This window comes from Drosophila montana, unplaced genomic scaffold (assembly GCF_035044405.1).
Source record: "Drosophila montana isolate Dmon_TW-CO22-7 unplaced genomic scaffold, ASM3504440v1 contig_2534_1, whole genome shotgun sequence".
NCBI lineage: Eukaryota > Metazoa > Arthropoda > Insecta > Diptera > Drosophilidae > Drosophila > Drosophila montana.
The window spans coordinates 556,585-577,445 of NW_026997398.1; the positions used below are offsets into that span (position 1 = coordinate 556,585).

At 43.0% G+C, this 20,861-nt stretch overlaps 5 protein-coding genes across 7 annotated transcripts in view; 3 read left to right on the plus strand and 2 right to left on the minus strand.

Moving 5' to 3' along the window:
* The window catches only part of norpA (no receptor potential A), a 69,225-nt gene extending 63,472 nt beyond the window's left edge, over nt 1-5,753 (plus strand). For all 3 annotated transcript variants that reach the window (XM_064682905.1, XM_064682906.1, XM_064682907.1), the window contains 8 exons: nt 286-452; nt 529-833; nt 897-1,061; nt 1,130-1,499; nt 2,251-3,514; nt 3,572-3,728; nt 4,373-4,462; nt 5,598-5,753. In XM_064682905.1, the coding sequence (XP_064538975.1) occupies nt 286-452; nt 529-833; nt 897-1,061; nt 1,130-1,499; nt 2,251-3,514; nt 3,572-3,728; nt 4,373-4,462; nt 5,598-5,666 (2,587 nt within the window). In that variant the 3' untranslated portion in view covers nt 5,667-5,753. The remainder of the gene's footprint in view (nt 1-285; nt 453-528; nt 834-896; nt 1,062-1,129; nt 1,500-2,250; nt 3,515-3,571; nt 3,729-4,372; nt 4,463-5,597) is intronic.
* Nucleotides 5,754-10,354: 4,601 nt separating this feature from the next.
* On the plus strand, nt 10,355-11,113 carry Grx5 (Glutaredoxin 5). The gene is made up of 2 exons (XM_064682878.1): nt 10,355-10,745; nt 10,816-11,113. Exons 1-2 carry the CDS (start codon nt 10,439-10,441, stop codon nt 10,998-11,000), a joined length of 492 nt encoding a protein of 163 aa, XP_064538948.1. The 5' UTR covers nt 10,355-10,438; the 3' UTR covers nt 11,001-11,113.
* LOC135428784 (uncharacterized) lies at nt 11,048-11,685 on the minus strand. The gene has a single exon (XM_064682880.1). The coding sequence runs from the start codon at nt 11,439-11,441 to the stop codon at nt 11,109-11,111; it is 333 nt and encodes a 110-aa protein (XP_064538950.1). The 5' UTR covers nt 11,442-11,685; the 3' UTR covers nt 11,048-11,108.
* Nucleotides 11,686-12,083: 398 nt separating this feature from the next.
* Nucleotides 12,084-15,642, minus strand: LOC135428782 (myotubularin-related protein 10-B). The gene is made up of 2 exons (XM_064682877.1): nt 15,367-15,642; nt 12,084-15,156 (listed from the first exon to the last, which is right to left on the minus strand). Exon 2 carries the CDS (start codon nt 14,892-14,894, stop codon nt 12,309-12,311), a length of 2,586 nt encoding a protein of 861 aa, XP_064538947.1. The 5' UTR covers nt 14,895-15,156; nt 15,367-15,642; the 3' UTR covers nt 12,084-12,308.
* Nucleotides 15,643-15,894: 252 nt separating this feature from the next.
* Nucleotides 15,895-20,683, plus strand: Nrd1 (Nardilysin). The gene is made up of 5 exons (XM_064682876.1): nt 15,895-16,035; nt 16,119-16,397; nt 16,972-18,744; nt 18,808-19,092; nt 19,170-20,683. The coding sequence occupies exons 2-5, from the start codon at nt 16,126-16,128 to the stop codon at nt 20,329-20,331; spliced, it is 3,492 nt and encodes a 1,163-aa protein (XP_064538946.1). The 5' UTR covers nt 15,895-16,035; nt 16,119-16,125; the 3' UTR covers nt 20,332-20,683.
* The last annotated feature ends 178 nt before the right edge of the window (nt 20,684-20,861 follow it).

The window sequence follows — 20,861 nt, forward strand, 5'->3', positions numbered from 1 at the left end:
CTGTTCCTAGTAATTTAATTATACCAGTATACCGTACGCAGTTATCCCAATATTTCCAGTATGTCAGCTGTTCCCAGTAATTACAATAGTCACCGTGTGTCTATCGCACCCAGTAATTCAAATATTCCCGTATGTCTCCCGATCCCAGTAAATCCAGTGTAACCCGAATTTTGATTATTCTCAGTGAATTAAATATCTATGTCCCATCGGAGGCAACCTCTATTCTCCTAAATAGCTCTGCTCACAGCTAAAACTTGAACTTTCTCTTATTCTCTATCCGTGCAGCACCAAAGGTAAACAGGACTTTATCAGTCTGGATCAGTTCATACAGTTCATGAACGAAAAGCAACGTGATCCGCGCATGAACGAGATCCTCTTTCCGCTGTACGAGGAGAGGCGCTGCACGGAGATCGTCAACGACTATGAGCTGGACGAGGAGAAGAAGAAGAGCGGTAGGTGAATAAATAGATGCGGAGAAGGGGCAAAAAAAAAAAATCAAAATCCTTTTCCCCTTACCCCAAATTCCAGGACAACTCTCACTGGACGGCTTCAAGCGCTACCTAATGTCCGATGAGAATGCGCCCGTATTTTTGGATCGGCTTGATTTCTATATGGAAATGGATCAGCCGCTGGCGCATTACTATATCAATAGTTCGCATAATACGTACTTGTCGGGTCGCCAGATTGGCGGCAAGAGCTCCGTCGAGATGTACCGCCAGACGCTGCTCGCCGGATGTCGTTGCGTCGAGCTGGATTGCTGGAATGGCAAGGGGGAAGATGAGGAGCCGATTGTTACCCATGGACACGCCTACTGCACGGAAATCTTGTTTAAGGTAAATAATGAAAATATATCTGGAATGTTCAATGTGATCTTTAAGGTTTATTCCATATTCTAGGATTGCATTCAGGCCATTGCGGATTGCGCCTTTGTTTCGTCGGAATATCCGGTGATTCTTTCCTTTGAGAATCATTGCAATCGCGCCCAGCAATACAAATTAGCTAAATACTGTGATGACTTCTTTGGTGATCTACTGCTAAAGGAGCCGCTGTCCGATCATCCGGTAGGCAGCAACAACTACTCTCTCTCTTTCTCTCTGTACTTTCTAATCCAATTGCCATCTATTACCAGCTGGATCCGGGTCTACCGTTGCCGCCGCCGTGCAAGCTAAAGCGCAAGATTCTCATCAAAAACAAACGCATGAAGCCCGAGGTGGAGAAAGTCGAGCTGGAGCTCTGGCTCAAGGGTGAACTGAAGACCGACGACGATCCCGAGGAGGATGCCAGCGCTGGCAAGCCGCCAGAGGCGGCCGCTGCCGCAGCCCCAGCACCAGAGGCAGCTGCTGCTGCTGCTGATGCGGCCGCCGAGGGCGGCGGCGGTGCCGAAGCGGAGGCAGCCGCGGCCAATTACAGCGGCTCCACCACAAATGTGCATCCATGGCTCTCCTCAATGGTCAATTATGCGCAGCCCATCAAATTCCAGGGCTTCGACAAGGCAATTGGTAAATACGATCCTTCACTCTAAGGGGCGGAATTTAAAGAAGATATAGCACAGTAATCTCAAGATAAGGGGCAGAGGACGGGACAGAGAGAGACACAGAGAGAGGGAGTGCGAGGGAAAGAGAGAAGGAGAGAGAGGGAGAGAGAGGGAGAGAGAGGGCTAGAGAGAGAGAGAAGAAGATTTATAAAGATTCTTGCAAATTTCGTAGAAAGCAAAATCAGATAGCTCTTCAAATATAGTGTTGAAAAACACAAAAACAGACCAAAATAAGGAAGACGAAGATTGCAGAGAACAGATAGTGGAAAAAAAGCGAAAAGACAAAATACAAAGCGAAAGAGACAAAGATAAAAGCCCACTGAGATAAAGATTCTTACAAATGTCACTGGCAATAAAATTAGAGAACTCTTTGAACAATAGTGTTGAGCAACACAAGAATAACACAGGAAACGGAACAGAGAGAAAAACCGAGTAATGACAAGAATAGAGAGTGGAATTATAGAGAGAAGAGAAAGATAAAGAGATGTCGGGATAAGGATTCAAATTTGGTTGACAATATAATCGGGGAGCTTCGAAAAATAACAGTGTTGTACAAGAACGTTAAAACGTTTGAAATACAAAAAAAAAAACGAATTTAAGCTCAAGAAAAACCATTTGAAAATAGGCGCAATTAAAAATATTAACATACGATTCTTGTGAATCGTCAATATTTGTATAGTTTGTTCACAAATCGGAAATTTCTTATATTTTTGCAGAGAAGAACATTGCCCACAATATGTCGTCGTTTGCCGAATCGGCTGGAATGAACTATCTAAAGCAGAGCTCCATTGATTTTGTCAATTACAACAAGCGCCAAATGTCGCGCATCTATCCGAAGGGCACCCGAGCCGATTCATCCAATTATATGCCGCAGGTCTTTTGGAATGCCGGCTGCCAGATGGTCTCATTGAATTTCCAGACATCCGATCTGCCCATGCAACTGAATCAGGGCAAATTCGAGTACAATGGCGGCTGTGGCTATCTGCTGAAGCCGGACTTTATGCGTCGCGCCGACAAGGATTTCGATCCGTTTGCAGATGCGCCCGTTGATGGTGTGATTGCGGCCCAGTGTTCGGTCAAGGTAATCGCCGGTCAGTTCTTGTCCGATAAGAAGGTTGGCACCTACGTTGAGGTGGACATGTTTGGCCTGCCATCGGACACGGTGAAGAAAGAATTCCGCACCCGTTTGGTGCCCAACAATGGCCTCAATCCGGTCTACAACGAGGATGCGTTTGTTTTCCGCAAGGTTGTGCTACCGGATCTGGCGGTGCTCCGTTTTGGCGTCTATGAGGAGAGCGGCAAAATGATTGGACAGCGCATCCTGCCGCTGGACGGCCTTCAGCCGGGCTATCGCCATGTCTCCCTACGCACGGAGGCCAATTTTCCGATGTCGTTGCCCATGTTGTTTGTGAACATCGAATTGAAAATTTATGTACCTGATGGCTTTGAGGATTTCATGGCCATGCTGTCGGATCCGCGCGGCTTTGCCGGCGCTGCCAAACAGCAGAACGAACAAATGAAGGCCCTGGGCATTGAGGAGCAGAGCGGCGGTGCCGCTCGTGATGCCGGCAAGGCCAAAGAGGAGGAGAAAAAAGAGCCGCCGCTAGTCTTTGAGCCGGTCACACTCGAATCGCTGCGCCAGGAGAAGGGCTTTCAGAAGGTCGGCAAGAAACAGATCAAAGAGCTAGATACGCTGCGCAAGAAGCACGCCAAGGAGCGCACCTCCGTGCAGAAGACCCAAAATGCGGCCATCGACAAGCTGATCAAGGGCAAAAGCAAAGATGATATACGCAACGATGCGAACATCAAGAATGCAATTAACGATCAGACCAAGCAGTGGACCGATATGATTGCACGCCATCGCAAGGAGGAGTGGGACATGCTGCGCCAGCATGTCCAGGACTCGCAGGATGCCATGAAGGCGCTCATGTTAACGGTGCAGGCGGCGCAAATTAAGCAGCTCGAGGAACGCCATGCCAGGTAACAGATCCGCTTTATCTCTATTTATTTACTTATCTCGAAACAAATCCAACACAGAGATGTCAAGGAACTAAATGCCAAGCAGGCAAAGACCTCCGCTGAGACCGCTAAGGAAGTCCAAAATGACAAGACACTTAAGACCAAAAACGAGAAGGATCGACGTCTGCGCGAGAAGCGTCAGAACAATGTCAAGCGCTTTATGGAAGAGAAAAAGGTGAGTCACCAATAACTAATACCCTCTCCATCCAATCCTCTAGACCTTGGGCCTTTGTACTATGCCCCATGCCCTATGCCTTCCCCCGAACTCCTAATAACCTGTTCAACTATTTACCTCTATATAGATCTACAGTCCGATCTTAGCCCCTTCCTATCCTATTCATTGTTCTTCCTCATTTAAGTCCAAGCATTTTTGATATCCTGGCGCCTTTGACTTAATATCCCCTGGTTTCTTATCTTTGTATCCATTATTATGTGCATTTCTTTTTTGTAGCCAGCTATTATATTTTCCTATGCCTTTATTTATTCCTTTTCAAATCCCTCTTAATCTACTATTCCCCGAATTTCTCTGCTTTTCGTTTCTTACCTTTAACCCTCCCTCATCAATACATTTATATGCTCAATTTATTTTTCCCCTACACATATTAATTTGTCTCCTTTCCTTAATATGTATTATATATTTATTCTATTCCTCTTCCTTTCATTATCGATATATTCCCTATTACTTATCTATCTTCGTGTTCTTTAACTTTTTTCTACTACTTTCTACTATATACATAAGTACCCATGACTACGACTTTTTTCCCCATTATTCAACACTGTTATGCAATACTAATTATTATCGTTTATCGTTATTCACAGCAAATCGGCGTTAAGCAGGGTCGCGCCATGGAGAAATTGAAATTGGCGCATGCTAAGCAAGTTGAGGAATTTAGTACCGACGTGCAAAAGGTACTAAATGAAACACGGCCGCAAACCGACACTATAACCAGTATTGAGACTGTACTCTAGACAAGAAACAAATCGATAACAATAATACCAAATGCGTTAACCGTTGACCGTTAACCGTTAACCGTTAGCCGCCAACCGATGAACCGCTTCGCTAAATGCAACCTCTGTTTCGTATCCATCTGCTAGTTAATTGTAGCCGAGTAGCAAAACTAACGAGTAACGAGTACCAAGTAACGAGTAGCGAGTACTCCCCCGCCCCCCACATACAACGTTCTAGTCGCTACAAAACAACAATTTTCATTTGAGAACGAAAGCAAGATAACACATAACAGATAAAAATCCAATAATCTAAAAATTTCCAAAAAAAAAAAAAAAATAATGAATAGCTGCTAAATTTTAACTAACTGCTAAGATGTAATTATCTATATCAATTTCTTTCTCTATATATGTATATATATATGTATATATGTGTATTTATGTATAACCTAATTTGCTAACATTTTGTATTGCAATATATTTTGTTGTTGTTGTTTTTTGCTTTGTCTTTAGTTTTGATGTTGTTTTAACGTCAACATTCACCAACAATTTCCAAGCCTTAAAAAGCTTTTTAAACATTTTTTTTTTGTTTATTTTAATTTCGTTGAATGATTTGGATTTTGTGCTTTGTCTATGGTTTCAGTTCCATCCCAAACGCTAGTATTGTACTTGGCAGTAAACTTGAACCCCAGCAAAAGCAGCTATCTTAAGCTACTCTCTCTGTCTTACTCTCTGTCTCGCTCTCTCTCTCTCTCTCTCTCTCTCTCTCTCTGTCTCTCTCTTTCTGTCTGTCTCCATCTCTTCCGCTTTCACACACTCTTTTCAATTTCATAGATTTAACAACAAATGTTAAATTCCTTATATCATTCAGCATAAACATTTAACATGAACATTTAACATTTACCGCTATTCGCTAAATGTTTTGCTGTGCCCCCTAACATTGTGCGAACATCATGTCAAAATTTAACCAAAACTCGTTTTTCTCTCTCTCTCTCTTTTCTCCCGTTTTTTCTCTCACATTTACTCAAAATATTTTGTATCATGCCGCCGCTGTCATCGCACTGATCAATCCTAACTTAACAACAAACCACATTAACAGCTTATGGATATGTACAAAATCGAGGAGGAGGCCTATAAGACCCAAGGAAAAACGGAATTTTATGCTTAAACAACAACAGTAACAACGGTAAAAACAACAACAAAAACAACAACAACCATGTTTAAAGCGAATCTTAAAAAAAAAAAAAAAAAAGAAGTTTAGTCTACGCCTATTATTTAGAAATTGTAAATCTACGATGAAGAAAATAATTCAAAAACTGTAATGAAAAGAAAGTCAACACTTTGTGCTTTATACTTATTTAAGTCGTTATAACACGAGGCATATATAACTATCCAAAATATCTATATGCATAGATAATACATCTAATTGTTGGAAAAAAAAAAGAAAAACACTTTCAAGAAAAAAAAAAATGCAACATATTCGATCTCCAAATACTTGGAAAACCACATTTAATTATTTGCTGTAAAACCGCAAAAAATACTAATCAAATCATATTTAATTACCAAGAAAAAAAAAATACAAAAAAAAACACAATTATATAAACCTTAATAATAAAAAGAAGAATTTTTTTTTATACCAAACCTGTTGGTATTATTGAAAATACCAAACCTGTTGGTATTTATATATGATACAAAACGGTACACCGATAAACTTAGACCATGCCATAAGTATCCAAAAAAAAAAACAAAAAAAAACAAATATATATATATATATCCAGTTCTCAAATACATGGAGCACGAAAATATAATGCGCAAAGCGCTTTTATTTTTCCTTAGTAATGTTTTTTTTTTTTAATGTTTGTTTGTGTATTTTTCTTATATTTATCATTTTTGACTGTGTTTGGTTTTTTTAAAGCGGAAAGAGAAAATTTAGAACTACCTACCACAGTATATACATATATATATATATATATATATGTATATATATATATTTATATATTTCTTCTTTGAAACATACGTATAACTAATGTATATATATATATATAGTTATACGTATGTTTCAAAGAAGAAAATACTTAACATATACATATGTGTTTCCGATTTTCCACCTAACAGCTTAGCAAATAAATACCAAATAATACTATCCAAACAAAACAACAACAACAACAAAATACCCACACACAAAAAAAGAAAAAAAATTAAACATAAATTATATAAGTGAAAAGCGTATTTAAAAGCATACTTAACTACGGACAGGCTTAATACGCTGTGCTCTACCAGCAAGAGAAAAATAAGTTCGTATTTTTCAAAAGAAGTTTGAAAAATTTAAATAAAATAAAAAAAAAACAGATAAACAGCATTTATTTTGAATAAATGCAAAATATCTAAAACAAAATGCTTAAAACCCAGAAATCAATTAAATGTACATCCCATTTACTGCGAAACGATCTATGTGCATAACCTCAAAAAAATTATAAAAATATAAAAAAATACAAAAAACAAATAGTTAAATTCTGCTAAAAAAAAAAGAAAAGAAAAAGAAAAACAATGAAAAGTAAATATACTTGTAAGCGTTTATAAATGTCATAACTCTTTTTAGTGTGAGCAATTCAAAATGAAACACCCCTACCGGCAGTTATATATACTCCCCATGTATTGGTATTTTATATGGGCACGATTGCAGTTCCATTCCATCTAAAACGAGAAATCCAAACTTGCTAAACTTTATATCAACCGAGTTAACGAAGCGTTCGCTTCATCTGACAGCAAAATACTTTCGCGAATTTAACAAAAACGGCAGCCAAAAGTTAGAAAAAACTTAAAAAATACCAAAAATACCGCTTTTAGTAAAAGAAATTTTAATAAAAAAATACCAACAAGCTACATAGTGCGTATAAGTTTCGAATTGAGTTCGTTTAGGTAGCACTCCAACAATTTATCGTTTCTGTTTGCATGTGCATTGTAGTTGTTGCAAAAACCAGAGAAATACTAAAAAAAAAAAACTTTAAAAAATATACTAAGTTAAGCGAAAAATATTACTGTATTTTTAATTGTTAAGAACAATCCAAAAAACGTTTATTTCACTTGAATGTGCCCTAAAAGAAAAAAAAAAAACAAAATTGACAACTTTTAGTTAACTTTTACAAGGTAATGCTACTAATTTAATATATAACTGTATGAATGTGAATAAATATACATATATAAATATTTATATATATATATATATATATATATTATATAACAAATATATTTAATCGATTTACCTATGATCATGTATATCTATTTAGAAAAATTGCGAGCGTTTTATAAATGTGATAAACTAAAAAACTAAACTAAACAAAACACATAAAAACAAACATTTAATTGCAAATAGAACAACTCTCGAAGTTGCTTAGTTTTCATATTTAGTTTGTCAACATGAGAGAGAGCATATAACTCTCCATATGAGATTTTAAAAAATTTGCATGCTGTGGCCTAAGTTGCTGTTGCTACCCTTTCCGACCCCCCGACCCTCCATTACCAACCACATACTTTGTTGAAGTTCGATATGTAAGTAATCTTGTGCACTTAAAAAACAAACAACATAAAGAAAAAGAAAGGCAAACGCAACCGATAACCTTTGTATTATATGTAATATACTGTGCCAATCCCAAAAACCATGTTAACCCCAAAAAAAAAAAAAAAAAAAAAAAAACACAAAAAAAAACAAAGGAAAAACGTGAAAATTGTACATCTATAAAAAATTTATTTGTTTGTATACATTAGATAGAGGCATAGCCTCTTAGTCAAAAGAAAAAAAAAAAACAAAACTTAAAAAACACAACAAAAAAAGTCCTCAATGTAGGCACATACATATGTATTTACCAGCAAAATTTTGGTTAGCTGCGTTTGCGCTCTCACGCACACAGACACTGCACGCCCTGGCATCTGTATTGGTAACTCGCGGCGAGTGTGCACGGCGACAGCCTTGTCGCGCATGTCTGTGAGCTACGTCTGTGTGCAGGCACGCAAAAGCTTGCAAACCAAAATTTTGGCAATGTAGTAGTGAAATGTGTCAATTTTGTGTTTTGATTTGTTTTGAACTTTCAAATAAGTTTTATTTAGCGTACGTATGCGATTCTAGAGCGAACAATTGTTACAAAGTTAACCCAAGCTGGGGGCCATAATTGATATAGTTTGTATTGTTTCGGTGAAAACCGCACGATAACATAATTAAAATAGTTTCTACTTTTTTTGTCATACAACTACAGGGTACGAGTGCCCGTTGGCGTATGAAGACATGCATAAACAAATTTATGTATGCACTTAATTAATATGATTATTATTATTATGCACTAAATAAAAAAAAAATAACAGCAAGCAACTGTATAAATATTATTATTACGACTACATACAATTATAGTTTAAAAACAATGAAATAAAGAAGAAAGGCAAAAAGAAAAACCCGAACATGAGAAACGAAAATGAAAGTAAAGAAAATGAACTTCTATTTAAAAATGCTGCGTATGAACTTATGATTATATACATACTAAAAAACTATGTAATACACTATTATTATCATTACTATTATTATGATTATTATTTTTAACAATATGTATGTTATCATTTTCAAATTAACTATCATTTATCGATAACTGCACATCGATTGCTCAACAAAAAAAAAAACAAAAAAAAACCCAAAAAATCCTGATAACTGATGTGTCCGCTTTTGCACTACCCATTCACATAATATTTATTTAAACTTTACATCGATATACAATACAAAAAAAAATATAAAACAAATATAAAAAAAAAAAACGTTCCTATTGTTCACACTCTAGACCCTGTTTACATTTTATTTATTCTCTTTGGGCTTTGTTTTTGTTTTCTTATTATTTTTCTCACAAGAAACGAACTCAAAACTCCCTCAGTTAATGCAATTATTCTGATCTTCACTTTAGATCTTAAAGCTTGCTAGGCATTACATTTAATTTTGCTGGCGTATAAAAATATAAGCAAAAGAATATGTAAACTTAGGTGTGTGATTTGATTTATGTTCTATATAAGACATATTAACATCTATATATTGCAAATATTTTAGTTTTAATAAGCATATTTTGAAAAGCAATTTCCTTACTACAAAAATAGAAAATAAAACGAAAGTAGTCACACATATGGTATATATTCTATACATTTATGCATGTATGTATATCTGTATAACAACTAAATGGTCTTTTCTTCTTTTATTTTTTGTAAATGAAGTATGGAAGTATGTTAATTTAATATTGATTTTGATTTTCTGAAACGCAAGAGGGCATTCAAGGTTAGGAAAGAAAAATTAAGCTTAAAACCAAATCGAAAACGAAACAGCAGAATCCTCGCTTGTAATGAAAAAATAAACAAATTCAAATTGTAAAAGATATTTATGAAGTTTGGAAATAAACATTTTCTGATGAAACCCGTTGGCATTAAGTGCGTTTATTATTATTTATTGGTTATGGTGAAATTTTTAAATAAACGTTAAGAAAACGTTTTCCAGCACTATCCGTCGGCTAAAAGGCAGTGTGTTGAATGGTTTGAGAGATCATCATATGTATTTAAAAGTCAATATATATGCAGTTGCTGCCTTTACATGCACAAAAGGTCGTATATTTATTTATTATTCATAAAATATTTACAAAAATGCTAACATATGCATTCTAATTGGAAATTAACAGTCCTTGCGCGCTAGAAAATTCAAAAAGGCTTACACGTAAGAGGAAAGCGCAGCAGCAGCAATATGCAGCCTAATGTTAACGTAATGTTGAGTGAATGGCATTTTTGCGCTAACAGTTACTCTAAATCGCGTCAAGAACGCACAGTGTTAGCTCCTATTGCGTCTACATAACATACAATTCATTACAAAACAACATTCTTTTTAATTGACAAAAAGTTGAGTCTTGAGAAAGTATATAAACAAATATGAACAGAATTTGCCAAATTTTACTACGTCCGAGCTATGCCAGCAATTTGACGACAACGCTACGTACAGTGCCAGCGCTGACACCTACACGACGCTGGTATAGTGCGGACGCAGCCGCTCCGCCGGCCGCATTGGACAAGGACACGCTTGAGAAGCTGGTGCGCACCAACAAGGTGGTCGTTTTTATGAAGGGTAATCCACAAGCGCCGCGCTGCGGCTTCAGCAATGCGGTGGTGCAAATAATGCGCATGCATGGAGTCCCTTACGATGCACACGATGTTCTAGAGAACGAGGCACTCCGCCAGGGTAAGTGGCGCGCTTTGTGTCAACCTATATGGATATATCTAACTGTACACTTTTCCCGGTCTGACATCAGGCATTAAGGACTACACGGATTGGCCAACCATACCGCAGGTGTTTATCAATGGTGAATTTGTCGGGGGCTGTGATATTGTAATGCAGATGCATCAAAACGGCGACCTGATCGAGGAGCTCAAAAAGGTGGGCATTGTCTCGGCACTGCTAAAGGCGGCAGAGGCCAACGACGCAGCGAAAAAGTAACCCCCCAGTCAAGCAAAAATGTTACAAATTAATTGCTAATCACAACGTTCTATTATTAAATGTTTATTTAATATACATAGGTACATATTATTAAATGCATATTGTATATCAAATTGATTTATTTGCACGCCGCTGCTTGCGCTCGTTGGCTGCCCGTTCCCGTTGCTCGCGCTGCTCATCGATCTGCTCCAGCCCAGCCAGAATTTTGATGTGAGCGCCCTGAGCCAAATCTTCAACCTGCAAAAGCTCGCGACATTTTTGCTGTATGTCCGCATTTTGCATGTTCACAACTATCTGCGTCAAGCAGCGCGCTATCGTATTGCGCATCACATCGTCCGACGGCATTGGCGGCGGCGAACGACGGCGTTGGCGTGACCCGCTTGCGGGAGTCTGCTCCGGTTCCAGTTCTCGTTGGTGCTGCTCCTGCTGCTGATCGGCCATCTTGAATACTGGGCTTTAGATTTTGCCGTTTACCGTTGCCTGCAGCAGCTTTTTAGAACTTAACCCATCGCTGGCCGTTGGGTGTGTTTTTCTTCGGTCTCACATATTGTGAGCCAAACTTTTGCCATTTACCGTTGCCTGCTGTCTGCAGTAGCTTATTTCTGGGTGCTTAATCTTGAAACATTGAAGCAATGGTCATTTACCGTTGCGTACGCTGCGTTTAGAACTTAACCCTCTACAGGCCGTTTATATTTTTACATTGTTTCATTTATTTTTAAATATTACAATATATAATATAATACATGTTGATTTAGTTGTTGTTATTTTGTTTTACATACATACATACATGTGTATTTATGTATATTGCTTGAACATAACATTTGTTATTACCGTTATATAAACATTTTTCTTTTGTTTTTCTCTTTGTTTATTAATAATTATTATTGTTGTTTTGTTTCGTTCGATTTGTAGGTAATAAGTTGCTTTTCTTTTTCGAAATAGTTACATACATACATTAAAAAAAAAAACAAAAGGGACTTATGCGATATAACTTGCCTATTAGTAAACAATAATAAAAAGTGTTAAACGCGATATGCCATACAAATATGTATACCTATATATATATATGAACATATATATATGTATATATATATGTGTGTGTGTGTGTAGTTATAAAAAAGTAGATTTGTAATACTTCTAAAGTTCAGCTTTGAAAATAACCAGCAATAGCAATTGGAACAAGGTCCGCCCAGAGCGAGAGTTGTACGTGGGCGCATCGAACAACTCGTTGGAGCGAGTAACGAGTAGCGAGTGGCGAGTGGCGAGTAGCGAGTGGCCAACTACCTTTGCGCAACATTCCAGCACGGCTCATACAATCGACGACTTGTCCAGTATAGACGAGGTGTCCAGGAGCAGCTCGCTGCTGTTGCTCAGAATGTCGTAAAGCTCGTGCGGCGCATCGCCAGCAATGGGGCTGCCAAATGGAAAGAAAGAGGATAGCGTCGATAGCTGCAATGGACCACCATTGACGACATTCAGGCCATTTGCTGAGGAGCCAGGAGCTCCGGCGCCGGTGCCTGGCATCGATTTGCGTCGTCGCTCGACGCCGTCCACATACTCGACGGGCTCCTCTTGCTGCTGCTGCTGCTGGCTGGGTCGCTGCTCGCCCAGCGCATCGTAGTAGGCATCGGGCAGCTCTTCGAAGTTCTGCAGTTCCAGGCAGCGCTGCACCTTGGCAATGTTGCTCAGCAACAGGCGATGAAAGAGATCCACCTGCGGCTGGCCACCGCCTCGTATATCCAGCACGGGCAGCCAACGATAATAGCACTGATCCCACACGGCCAGATCGAGTATGCGATGCGCCGGCTGCAGGTAACGATCCTGCGGCACACTCGATTGCGTGGCAAACAGCTGCGGATTGATGGTGTACCGTGATGGAGAGGCTGTCCCTGAGGCTGCACCTGCGACGCCGCCGCCGGCAGCCGACGCCAACAGCTTGTGGCCGCCCACAGCCAAGGAGCGCCGATGGTTTTGGGTGGCAACCAGATCGCCACGCTGTCGCTGGTACAGCGGATTGCTAAAGAACATCTTGTCCTTGTCGGAGAACTGCTCGCCCCAGTCCCAGACGGGCCGCAAAACCAGACGCCCCTCGTTAACGGCTCGCGTCCGCTGCGCCTGGCTATCGAACTGGAAGGTGTCAAAGATGGGCATAAAGCAGGCATCCCACAGCGTTGTCAGATACGTTTGCGAGAACTCGAACTCATCCGGGAACTGCTGCAAAAGCTGCCACACGCAATCCAGATAGAGCAAAAAGATGGGACTCTGTTCGCTGTCCGGCGCCTGTTCGCCGGTTGACACATACACATGACCGAGCCGCCTCTGGAACGGATGCTCCAAGGCCACCCATTCCTTCTGCACCAGCGACTGAAAGCCATCGATGGTGCGAAAATGCGGATCGAGCAGCAGCTGCGTCAGGCTGCTGATCACACAGCACAGATCCCGGCCATTCGACTCCTGCAGCACACAGGTTATTGAGGCGCGCAACGTGGCAGCCGCCTCGGAGGCATGCCGCAGGCAGAGCGAGACATACAGCAGCCAATTGGTCTTCTCGAGCAGGCCCAGATATTTGTCGTCCTGCAGCATGAATTTCTCGGGCGTTTCGGGCGTGCACAGACGTCGCAGCTTTTGATAGGCGCGCTGCACATCCTGTATGCTGGGCAGCTGGTCGGTCAGCTGGAACAGCTTCAGCTGCTTGCGCTCATCACACTTGCGCACCAGCTCCAGCATAATGTTCTCCATTTTGGTATCCTGCTGCGAGGCTGGCTGCAGCTCCGCCAGCCGCACCAGCGAGGCGGCGCTGCTGCCATAGCTGTAGACCCAGAAGGCGGCGCGTGAATCGCAAAAGGCAAACGATAGCTGCAGGAAACGCTCCACCTCACAGCACTTGGGTATGACAAAGTGAGGCGGCAGCTGGTACTTGCCCGCCTGCAGTCGATTCTGCAGCTGGGGCACGGCGCTGGCGCTGATCACCTGCCACTCGCTGGCGCCGCAGCGTATCAGCTCGCGCGCCCAATCGTTCTTGCTGGCGTACATGCTGACGCCGACCAGCGTGGAATAGTAGGGCTCACGATAGGCGTACGCAAAGCTAAGATCATGCCGCATCGGGTAGGCGAAACGTGCCAGCGCCGAGGCAATCAGTTTGCCATAATCGCTGGCGCCGCTCAGCTTCGAGTCCTGCTGCTGGAACGCGAACTTGAGCAGGCGCAAGTTCTTGCAGATAATGTGAAGTGCCACGATGCGACCGTTGATGTTGTGCTGCTTGGCGGGCTCCAGCTTTTTGCGCCGGCTGCTCGTGCTGGCCATGCGCGCCGCCTGCAGCGCACTCGCCGCCCGCCCCTGCTCCGCAATCGTATAGATCTGATCGATATTATTGAGCGTCACCTCGTTGCGGCCCAAATACGCATTCTCCTGGTACAGATCGCTGGCCAGCGGCGCCGACAGCGTTGCGCGCGCATGCAGCGGCACAAAGGCCAGCTTGAAATTGGTCACGCTGAGCAGGCCAAAGGTGGCCTCCTTGTGGCTGCTTCTGCTCCTGCCCACGCTGTTGTTGCCATTGCTGTTATTGCTATTGTTGCTCTGGCTATTGTTGCCAGTTCCTGTGCTGTTGCTGCTCCCGCTCCCGCTGCCGCTCCCATTGCCACTGCCACTCCCACTGGAGCTGCTGCTGCTCTCCATGGGCGCAATCGGCGAGTACATGTAGGCGGGCGCAGAGGCGACTATCTGCTCGCCTGCCAGCAGTCGGGGCTTGGCCAAATGCACATCACGCAAATCACTGGGCAGGCACCATTCGTTCGTATCCGCTGTGGCGCGCACATCCCCAGCCATGGGCGCCACGTAGCTGGTGAAGGTGTTGCGCTTCCGATGGTCTGGCATATCGTTGCTGCCAGTGGCCATCCTCAGCCACTGCTTGTAGTTGCTGCTATTGTTGCTGCTGTTGTTGTTGTTGTTGTAGCTACTGTTGCTGCTTGGCTCGGCCAGGGCGAAAATTTTGTGGCTTCAATATGGTCGCACGTACTTTGAATATATAATTATTTCTTATTTCCTGTCTGCGTCTGAGTCGCTGTTGTTGTTGTTGCTGTTGTTTCTTTTGCTGTGGGCGCACACTGTGCAGCTGCCTGTTAACCGTTAGTTAATGCCGCCTCCAATGGTTGGCAAACTGTATGTGGCCGCAGCATAAACACATGAAAAAGGAACAACAAAAGCATTAGATAGTTGATTGTGCATATGTGTGCATGCATGTGTGTGTGTGTGTGAGTGCACGCACACAGTACTCAGCCGAACGCACACAAATGAGCATAAACATAGCGAGCATATAGACAAAATTAGAATTATCGTCGATTTTGATAAGTTTATCAGTTGCGCTTACCTATTTGATTTTTGATTTTTGCTGTTTTTGTATTGCTCGCGTGTTAGTATTGTTGCTGTTGGTATTTAGCGAGCAAACGTGTGTGTATTAATTTGTCATCTTTGTGCATCATCTATCAGCACACACATGCACGCATATAAAGGCATTTATTTATTTATTATTTTCGTTGTCGCCATAAATATATATATACATACATATATATAAATATATATACATACATATATATACCTATATATGTTGGCCACTAACACACGCACTCATGCACACTCATTGCATGTCATAAATAGCTATCGTTATCGTCCAATTACTTTGCCATGAAAGACAGCTGATCTTAGTGCTGGCACTTAAAGTGTTTAACAACACTTACCATCGACGATAGGTCTTTTCCAATTAGGACCGTCATCGTACAAATCGTAACAATCTAGCCAACTTAAAATTAAGATCTCGTTTTACATACACTTCCAATCGAAATGTCATAATAAAAGTCTATAATTAACTTGTAATTTAATTCTCATTCTTGCCGGTAAATTATAATATACCGATATTTCGATACCAATTGTGTGTAGTGTGCTGTAAATCGCAGTTGTAATATCGGCATCGGTATTGGATAAATTTCTACTTGTCAACACCAGCGAAAAAATTATTTGGCCGGCAACCACGCGGCGGAAGGTGAGTTGAGGCCGATTCAAGAAACAATTTATAACTTTAAAAAAGAGTTGTAAAAGAGCAACCTGCGAATTTACTGTACACAGACTGTGCATGCTTTGGCTACACCGCAGCAGTCGGTGCTTCACATTTTGCCTATCATCATTCACATCATTGTCGTCGTCAGTGACAATCACAACAAATTCCCAGTGCCATTTACAACTGTCACTGTCGTCGGACGGGCAATTCACTCGATACGCAAACCGTAGCAATAAACCGCTAAAACCGACCACAAAGAGTTTTCAACAAACGCACCGCACGATGGCAGACAACATCCAGTATTTGGATTTACCCGATAAATCGGCTACCGACAAGAAAGTCTACAAGTAAGTGCCCACTGCTCCACACATAAACTAATACACACACACACACGCACACACACATTGCATGAGTATTGTAAGCACATTTGCGAGCCAGCAGCAATTTCTGTTTTGTTTGTTTTCAATGCGTCGCTTGCGGCGTGGCTTTGCAACGTGGGCTTAAAAAGACGACCATAAGACTTTTGTTGAATGTGACATGAGTTGAATGCGGCCAATGGCGAAATTCTAAAAGTTTGAACCTATTCGCATTCTTTGTTTTTTGCTGATCCGCCTCACTCGATTCTCAGAGATCTTTGCTAAACCCCATGGGAGACGTGGGAAAGTTCAAATCTTGTTAGATAGGCTTCAAACTAATTTTTCAACTTATACATTAAATAATGCACGAGCCTTGATATGGAAATAATTACATATAATCTGTAATAATGTGTGCATGTGCTCCTCTTGGTCTGACCACGTCAAGGGCTGCGCAAGCTCAGGTTAAGATTAATGGAAAAGTCTTTTGGGTGGTTGGTTTTGCGCTTTGTGTCTATTCAACAATTGTTTTTATGCAATTTATATTTAAGCTGTGCTTAATTTATAGAACAATTCTGTTGCCCAATGGCCTGCACGCGCTGATCATTTCGGATCCGAGTCCGGTGCCGCACGATGGCTTCACCACATCGGAATCATCAATGGGCGAGGGAGACGAGACATCTGGCGAGACTGAGAGTACAAACAGTTCAAGCGAATTCACATCTTCCACATCGGGCAGCGGGCGCAGCTCCTCCGATTCGGACAGCGAGGTGGGCGACGGAAAGCTGGCTGCCTGTGCCATCCTTATGGATTACGGATCGTTCGCCGAGCCCCGCGAATATCAGGGGCTGGCGCATTTCCTGGAGCACATGATCTTTATGGGCTCTGAAAAGTATCCCGAGGAGAACATCTTTGATGCACACATCAAGAAGTGCGGCGGTTTCACCAATGCCATCACAGACTGCGAGGACACGGTCTTCTACTTTGAGGTGGCCGAAAAGCATTTGGACTCAAGTCTCGACTATTTCACGGCACTGATGAAGCACCCGCTGATGAAGCAGGAGGCCATGCAGCGCGAACGCTGCTCTGTGGACTCAGAGTTCCAGCAGATCGTCCAGGAGGATGAGACACGTCGTGACCAGCTGCTGGCCAGCCTGGCCACAGATGGTTATCCACACGGCACCTTTGCATGGGGCAATCTGAAGACCCTCAAGGACAACGTCGACGACCAGGCGCTGCACCAGCTGCTGCACGAAATAAGGCGCGATCATTATGCCGCCAATCGTATGTTCTTGTGCCTGCAGGCACGCCTGCCCATCGATGAGCTGGAGACGCTGGTGCTGCGCCACTTTGCCGATATACCCAGCAACGGGGTATTGGCGCCGGATCTGAGCAAGTTCAGCTACAAAGATGCCTTTCGCGCCGAGTTCCATGAGCATGCGTTCTTCGTGAAGCCCGTGGAGAACGTGTGCAAGCTGGAGCTGACCTGGGTGCTGCCCAGTGTGCGCCAGTATTATCGCAGCAAGCCGGATCAGTTTCTGGCCTTTGTCCTGGGCTACGAGGGCAAGGGCAGCCTTTGTGCCTATCTGCGCCGTCGTCTCTGGGCCCTAGAGCTGGTCGCTGGCATTGATGACAACGGCTTTGATCTCAATTCCATGTACAGTCTGTTCAATGTGTGCATCTACCTGACCGATGAGGGCTTCAAGAACCTGGACGACGTGCTGGCCGCCACGTTTGCCTATGTGAAGGTGCTCGCCCAGGCCGATGCCCAGACGCTGCGGACTATCTACGACGAGCAGCAGGGCATCGAGGATACGGGCTTTCGCTTCCAACCGCAACGTCCGGCCATGGACAATGTGCAGCAGCTGGTGCTAAACTGTAAATACTTTCCGCCCAAGGATGTGCTAACCGGCAAGGATCTGTATTATGAGTACAATGAACAGCATTTAGCCAATCTAATCGGACACCTCAACGAGTTCAAGTTCAATCTGATGCTGACCGCACGCAAATACGAGGATCTGGTGTTCGATAAGCGCGAAAGCTGGTTTGGCACCGAATACACGAGCATACCCATGCCGGAAAAGTGGCAGCGTTTGTGGAACGAGGTGGATCCCAAATCAATGCCCGAACTCTTCTTGCCCGAGGCCAATCGCTTTGTCACCCAAGACTTTAGCGTCTACTGGCACAAGCTGGGCAAACCCGCGCTGCCCGAGGCGCCCAAGAAGCTGCTGCAATCGGAGATCTGTGAGCTCTGGTTCCGTGCCGACGACAAGTATGAGCTGCCCGAGGCGTACATGTATTTCTACCTAATCTCACCGCTGCAGCGCAAAAGTGCCAAAAAGTAAGTGTCTGTCTCTCTCTTTCTCTATGGGCTAAACTGCAACACTCTCGCTCTCAACTGTAGCGATGCGATGTGCGCCTTGTACGAGGAGCTGGTCAAGTTCCATGTCAGCGAGGAACTGTATCCGGCCACCAGTGCGGGTCTCAACTATACCTTCAACGTGGGCGAGAAGGGTCTCATTCTGCAGGTGCACGGCTACAACGAGAAACTGCATCTGCTTGTCGAGGCCATTGCCCAGGCCATGGTCACCGTGCAGTCAACCCTTAATGAGAACATCCTTGCCACCTTCGTCAAGGATCAGCGCAAAAGTTACTTTAACACGCTAATCAAGCCGCGTGCCCTTAACAGGTGAGTCCCTGTATTCCTCTTTGTCTGCCTATTTTAATTTCCTCTTTTCTCTATGCCGCCGTCTCTTTCTGCGTTAGGGACGTGCGCCTCTGCGTGGTGGAGCACATGCGCTGGCTGATGATTGATAAATACAAGTGCCTGAATGAGATCACGCTGAAGGATCTGCAGGAGTTTTCTGGCTTATTCCCGCAGCAGCTGTACGTGCAGGCCCTGGTGCAGGGCAACTATAAGGAGGTGCATGCACACGATGTGATGAACACGCTGCTGAGAAGGCTCGGTTGCAAGCCAATTCAGGAGCATTATTATGTGGAAGATCGGACGGTGCAGCTGCCACAGGGCGCCCACTACATACGCTGCCATGCGCTCAACGAGCAGGATACAAACACTGTGATCACGAACTACTATCAGATCGGGCCGAATAATGTGCGGCTCGAGTGCATTCTCGATCTGCTGATGATGTTTGTGGAGGAGCCGCTGTTCGACCAGCTGCGCACCAAGGAACAGCTGGGCTACCACGTTGGCGCCACGGTCCGCATGAATTACGGCATTGCCGGCTACTCGATCATGGTTAATTCGCAGGAGACAAACACAAGTGCCAGCCACGTGGAGAAGCGCATCGAGGTGTTCCGCAACAATATGCTGCAGATACTCGAGGAGATGTCCCAGGAGGACTATGATCACACGCGCGACTCTCTAATCAAGCTCAAGCAGGTCGTCGACAATGCTCTGGAAACCGAGGTGTCCCGCAACTGGAACGAAATTGTCAACGAGGAGTACATGTTCGACCGTCGACGGCAGCAAATTGAGGTGCTGCGCACTCTGACCAAGCGCGAAATAGTCGCCTTTCTGCTGGACAACGAGATCACCAATATGCGCAAGGTCTCCATACAGATCATTGGACACCAGCCCGATAAGACGGCCAAGCCGAAGACAAAGCCGCTGACAGATGCGGATGCGGATGCAGATGTGGAGAAAACGCCGACCCAATCCGAGCCAAATGATGATGACAAAGATGACAACGACGAGGACATGGAGAGCTCCGACGAAGATGAGGATGAGCTCTTCCAGGCGTTGGCCAACAAACTGAATGTTGTATTCCTGCCACAGGAGGGCGATGCCACCACCATTGTGGATATTGCCGACTTCAAATCAAATCTGGATCTATTTCCCACGAACCTGCCCAATCTGCTGGACAACACAAAGACCACAATTCTCGAGGATGCGCTTATGAATACGTGAGCGTCTCACTTGGCGCGCACACACATCGACATCAGATACCCTGCAAAATGCACATAACCACCAAAAAGCAATAGCAACAAATTGTTAATTAGGACTTTTTCAAGATATTTCAAGCAAAATTAATGCAATCAAAAAGCTCGCGACATTTTCAAAATGCACGTCGTCTTTTTAGCCAAGGTCCACACACACACACACACACACACACACATACAAGCACACACATTTACATACACATTACTTGACGTTTTAAAACTAGAGAAATGCATTTGTCCTTTCGCGATTTTCACGCGATTTGTAACTGACGACATTTAAAACAAAACAAAAAAAAGATAATAAAAGAATCAACAAAATTGACCTTAATCAGTTATTAAATTATATAAATCAAATAAATTATCCAAAGACTCACTTGTCTATCAATATATAATAAACCGGTTTTTGTTCTGACTGACGACTGATTGACTACCTGATTGATTGATCAACACACAGCCTTAACCGCAAGAAAAAGGCGGCTGAAATTTTTAAGTTTTTTT